At 52.5% G+C, this 5863-nt stretch overlaps 1 protein-coding gene across 1 annotated transcript in view; it reads right to left on the reverse strand.

Annotated features, from left to right (window-relative positions):
* Positions 1-768: 768 nt before the first annotated feature.
* Positions 769-5863, reverse strand: part of OPTC (opticin) — a 5988-nt gene continuing 893 nt past the window's right edge. Inside the window, 6 exon segments of the mRNA XM_028488134.1 lie at positions 769-895; positions 897-937; positions 1432-1527; positions 2883-3085; positions 3786-3944; positions 5415-5518. Coding sequence (XP_028343935.1) covers positions 769-895; positions 897-937; positions 1432-1527; positions 2883-3085; positions 3786-3944; positions 5415-5518 — 730 coding nt within the window.

The raw sequence follows: 5863 nt of genomic DNA on the forward strand, positions 1-5863 counted from the left end.
TCTCAAAAAAATCCTAATGTGTAGTGTTTACCGATGTGCGTGGTATAAATACTCCCACCATGGCCAATTTCAAACTACCAATGTGATGTCCCTGAAAGCAGAGTTGGGAAGAGATGGGCAGTAGCAGCATGTCATTATATAGTATTTCCACCACACAGGTACCGTGGACGTAAATAAGTTCAAGAACATGGTTAATAGTAAAACAGAGTAAAATAATTGGGAAGTGATGTGTTTGAGTATTTATTACATTTGTTTCCAACATAATATATTAAATTGTGAGTTTATATAATTGAGTTTTTAATAATGGCTGTATTTAACAACTGGCTTGCAAAATTCTGGAAAATTTTAATAATCAGTTCTTGCAAGCCTAGTAGTGAGAGCTGGCTCCAGCACGCCACTGCTTCTCCCCACTTCCTCCATTCTCTTTCTGTTCCTCCTCTTCCTCGTACATGATTTTCTTGGCATTCTGTGTGGGTAGGAGGCATGGGGGATATGGGAAAGAGTTTTGCTGCAGACGTCGCTATTCTCTGAGCCAGGAGCCATAAGGTGCTCAGGAAAGAGGATGAAGAGATACAAATCTGGCTCCCGGAGGCCATTTCCGTGTGTGTGTTGGGGGAGGGGTGTGTGTGGTGTTTTGCAATTGGATCTTGAGGATGATTCGTGCTTGGATGAAAGACCACTGACAGGGACCCGGCCCTATGGCCCGGGAGGCCCTTGCCCTTGGTGGTCCTCCAAGGGCTCTTACTTGGGAGCAGTGGAAGGGGCGAGTTAGGTGAAGCAGCCTGTGGGGAGCCGGGGCAGGCAGAAGTAGGCACTGGGGAAGAGGCTCAGGCTGATGGGACTGCCATCCAGGCGGATGTCTTCTAGCTGCCTCCGGGCGTGCTTGTGTTCCTGCATCACAGAAGGTGTCCTTCTGCATGGTCTCTATCATGTTATTCTGCAAAGAACACACTGACATCTGCAAGCCTCCTTCGCCTGGAGCTTCTGCCCTCAGGCAGCACTGAAGGCAGGCTCAGTCCGCTCTCCCTACCAGCTCGCCTCCCCTTTACAACTGGAGAAACCGAGGCACAGAAAGCCAACGCCCCATACAAGGAAAGAGGAGAGGAGATCCATTGAGGACGGATGGAGAGAGAGGGGAGATTGAGAGGGATGGAGGGCAGACGGGAGACAGAGGGTAAGGGAAGGGGGAGAAGGACCAAGCAACTGGGTGAGATGGGATAAGGACATGGAGGGGAAGTGTTTCAAAGAGCAGGAAGGGGAAGAAATCAAACTGAGTCTGTGGACAGTGGTCTGAACAAGACCTACCAGTCTTTGTCTCCAAAGAGCTCTCAGTGACGTAGACCCACCGCCATCTAAGGGGGCGGGCTCCCTGCAATCTGACCTCCACTTTCTGTGCTGTTCAATGCTCTTGCTCTTGGGGAGGCCGCTCACCTGCAGGTGTAGTGAGCGCAGGCTCAGGGGCAGGGATCTGGGGATGGAGTCCAGCAGGTTATCGGCCAGGTAGAGGAACTGCAGCTTCTCTAGCGCCTGGGGAGGAGGCAAAGGGTGCTGGAGGCTGGTGGGTGATGTGGGGTCCTGGCAGTGATGGGTGCCTGATGTGACCCCGTTCGCTCACTCAGGGTCTCCTGGGCCTCAGCCAGGTGCCAGCTTCCGCGCTGGGTGCTGTGGGGGAGGCCCATTTCTTCCCACTGGATGCAGAAGGAAAAGCTGCTGCCACTGAGGCGCCAGCAGCTGGGGGAGTGTGAAGGCACTCGGCAGTGTCAGTGGGGACTCTGGGAAGAGTAGGCAAGGGGCAGGGGTGGGTGGGAGGCAGGACGCAGGACATTTCGGCCCAGCCTCAGCATCTCTGCTATCAGAAGGGACTTTCCCAAATGGAATGTCTCCAGATGCTAAATCTGGAGCAGCTATGGAGAGCATGGGCGGGAAATACTCGGACTAGTGTAATGAGAGCCACAGGCACGATGGAAGCAAATTGCATATGTGCGTGTGACAGAGCTGGGGTGTCAATCTCATCCACACCCCTCTTCATTTCCTCACTGGAACTGTCCCCAGGACTCTTCCTGGCCCTGCTGAGTGGTCAGCCCAGGGGGCCATATTTGTGCCATGTGTTTAGCCCTTCCCATCAAAACTGGCCAGCCAGTGACCAGATTTTCTCTCTTGAGAATTTGCTCCTAGAAAGACAGTGATTAGTCAGTTAGTGATAGGTTTTGGAAATAAAAGAATATGTAGAGTGGGAACTGGAGCCAGTACCACTGCAAGTCCAGTCACATGTAAGTCAGAGTTTTAGGGGAGCAGAAACTGAGTGTGCGAGGATGTTGGTGCACAGGGAGGTGATTGGGCAGTTGCACAGAAAGAAGCCAAGAGACCAGGTGCCCCACAGAGGGAGAGGGGGAGCTGCTGATGGTTTAGATGAGGAAAATGGGGTTTGATTTTCACGCCCCAGAACAGGGTTGGAGCAGATATATACCGTGAGGGCCAGGGGTGTGTGTGTGTGTGTGTGTGTGTGTGTGTGTGTGTGTGTGTGTGTGTGTGGTTGTAGGCATGGGTGGCAGGTGGTAGATGGGGGACTTAAGGCCCTGGCTCACCCTGAAGGCTTCAGGCTGTATCCCTGAGCTCTGGAGCCGGTTCAGGCAGATGTCCAGGACCTCAATGCCAGTGGGCAGTGCAGGTAGCGCTGCCAGCTTGTTCTCAGGGAGGATCAGATCCTGCACAGCAGGCAGCAGGAGGAGGGCATCGTCATCGATGGAGGAGATGAAATTGCTAGAGAGGTCAATCCTTGTGTGTTTGTGTGTGTGTGTGTGTGTGTGTGTGTGTGTGTGTGTGTGTGTGGTTGTAGGCATGGGTGGCAGGTGGTAGATGGGGGACTTAAGGCCCTGGCTCACCCTGAAGGCTTCAGGCTGTATCCCTGAGCTCTGGAGCCGGTTCAGGCAGATGTCCAGGACCTCAATGCCAGTGGGCAGTGCAGGTAGCGCTGCCAGCTTGTTCTCAGGGAGGATCAGATCCTGCACAGCAGGCAGCAGGAGGAGGGCATCGTCATCGATGGAGGAGATGAAATTGCTAGAGAGGTCAATCCTCTTCAGTTTTGCTAAGAGGTGCAGGGCAGAACACAGAGAGATGAGGGACATACCATCTTCCCTTGCTCCTGCTGGAGCTGCCTGTGCCCTGCTCCCTGCCTCTCAGGATAGGGGATGCTAGCCAGCTCTCCACCTGCACCAGGTCCAAACCAGAAGGAATAACTTTATAAACCTGGAAAAGCCCTCAGATTCTGTAATACCTTTCCCTGGAGTTCTGTCCTGTGTGGATAGGCTTGGAAGAAGCTTTCTGAGGGTAAGACCCAACAGGCTCAGGAATCCCTGGATCCATCCCACTTCTACCTGTTAGTTTACACAAAAGAACAATGAGGCCCAGGAAGGCTGTCAGTGATTAGTGGAAGAATCTGGATTAGAGACAAGAGTTAACATGGTCTTGTCCAGAGGCCAGGACGGCAGAGAGCTACAGTTGCTGGGACAGCCTGAAAACGTAGGCTTGATCATACCTTCTCCTCCCCTGCTTCCCATAGCTTCGGGGAGAACATACAAGAACAGGTCACTTCTGCCATCTAAAAATCTTCAAGGAAAGGAATTAAAGAGACTGGGGCTATTTCTGTTTGATAGCTGGAGAGACTGAAAGCCAACAGGGAAGGCACTTGGTCTGGGGACTGTTCAATGTGGCTGGGTGGCAAGGGAAAGAACCCCGGGGGGCCCTTCTGCTCAACCACTCTTTTCTGTTGCCAGGACATTACATACTCAGCCCTTTGAAGTCTCCAGCCCGAATATGGCTGCTGCGGTTGAAGCTGGCGTACAGGTAAGCGGTTGTCTGGGGAAGAGGAGGGATGTCCTCTAGGTCAGCATCGTCACAGTACACAGAGGAACCAAGGCACACGCAGATCACACAGGTTGGCAGGCCTGGCCCAGGTGGAAGACAGAACAAAGGGAGACCCCCCTCCTCAGACTCCCTTCAGCCTCTGGGACCAATAGCCCCGGCCCCAGGGAGTGTCTGAGCCGTGGTTGTCTGTCTCTTCTTGGGTCGCTGCCCAGACCGACTGTCACAATGTACCCAGGACTGCTGTTGGCCGCTGCCAGCCTGGCACTCAGCCCTTGACCTAAGAGAAGCAGATCCACCCTCAGTTATTACACATTACCATCCAAGCCCATCTGTGCCTTCATCAGACCCTGGTCCTGTGTAGGTTTTTCTGGGCCTATGTGGGTGTTTCTAGGACATCTATCAGTCTCTTTTCCATAGGGCTCCTCTCTGGTCCTAAAAGGTGCAATGAAGATGAAATAAAGCCAGAATTCAGTGGAATGGCCAATGGCTACCGGCTCTGCCATCTGCCTAATGGGCGAGGAGTTAGACATGTTCTGTGCGGCTCCAAAAAGCATAATAGAGCCAAGGTGGAGTATACACTGCCTGCAGGATTCATTTCCCCTTCTTATGGTATCAGCATCTCAGCTTTCTATTGGAAAACAGCCCTCCCCTGTTCTCAGTCCATGACCAGTGGTCATGAGACTTAGGCCAGGCCACTGAGCTCAGACTGGCTTTACAAAGTTGGGAAGGTTTTACTGAATACTGCAGGAGGTTTCCATCCCTTGTTATTAGAAAGGACAGAGATTACTGGAGATCACTGCTAGTCCAACTCAAGGGGGAACTCTGTTGGTAGTGACACAGACCCAAGATTAAGAGATAGCTCTTCTTCACCAGTCGTGACCAGGCACTGTACTTATCCCCAGGCCTTGAATGGCAGGTCCAGCTGAGGCCCTTTATGGTCTCTTTAAGCCTGGGAGGTCATGGATTCCTGACAGAAGTGTTTTCTCAACAGATGCCCCATTACCCTATACCCACCCAAGGCAAACATCTCAAGAGGAGAACAGGAACCGAGAGCAAGCAAGTCAGGAATTAACTGCATCCTCCTCTGCCTCGGTTCTGACCCCCAGCAGAGAGCCAACCCCCTACCGGCGGATATGCCAGCATCCCAGAGTCTCCAGGAGGGCCTCAAGGAGGGGGAAAAGCTGCTAACGAGGGAATTCAAGCTGAAAAGCAGTATGACTGCTTCATTTGCCCCCATGCCAAATGACAGCCACAAAGTTATTTATTCTTCTCTACAGGCCTTTAATTGTCTCTAATCTAATTACCACTCAACCTGCTCCCCCAGCGATGCTATTAATTAAGGTAGGTGGCTTTTCTAGGCACAGCGGAGTTCTTGCATTTCTTTGCTTCCTATCCAGTTTGTGCACTCAGGCAGAAGCATTAGGAACAGCTAGCCTCTCCTTTTTTTTTTTTTTTTTTTCTGACTACACTCCTCTTTGGCACCCCTGATGTTGGGTCATGGCTGCCGGCTCATGACCTGTGGCTACTGAGACCTGTGCCTGTGAACTTACCGTGGCTGGTCGGGGAAACCAGCAGGCCCAGCGTCGTAGGCCTGGCCATTGTGGGGTTTGAAGGGGGTGTCCTTGGAGCCTTTGTGCTCTGAGTGAAACTTGTCCTGGTTGGAGAAGCCAGGCTGGTCCCTTTAACCTGGAGACACAGTATACAGTAAGTCAGCTTTGAGGGACTGAGAGGGACTTCACTTTGGATTCTGGGAACTTCAGCAACCAATTTCTTGCACAGAGTCACTGTGGAGAACGAGGGAGGGAAGGCAGAAGGAGTGAGCAAGGCAAGGACCTTCTGAGCATCTGGTCCCTCATCATGACACGGACGAGGAAACTGAGGTCCAGATAGGGGAGGGACTGAGCTCACGGGGCCAGCTGGTGGCAGAGCCAGAACCACATCTCCAGAGCCCCCCAGGCTGGTCTTTTCCCTTGCCCGCAAAGACCAAGCTCAGACAGCA

This window comes from Physeter macrocephalus, chromosome 4 (assembly GCF_002837175.3).
Source record: "Physeter macrocephalus isolate SW-GA chromosome 4, ASM283717v5, whole genome shotgun sequence".
In the NCBI taxonomy this organism is placed as follows: domain Eukaryota; kingdom Metazoa; phylum Chordata; class Mammalia; order Artiodactyla; family Physeteridae; genus Physeter; species Physeter macrocephalus.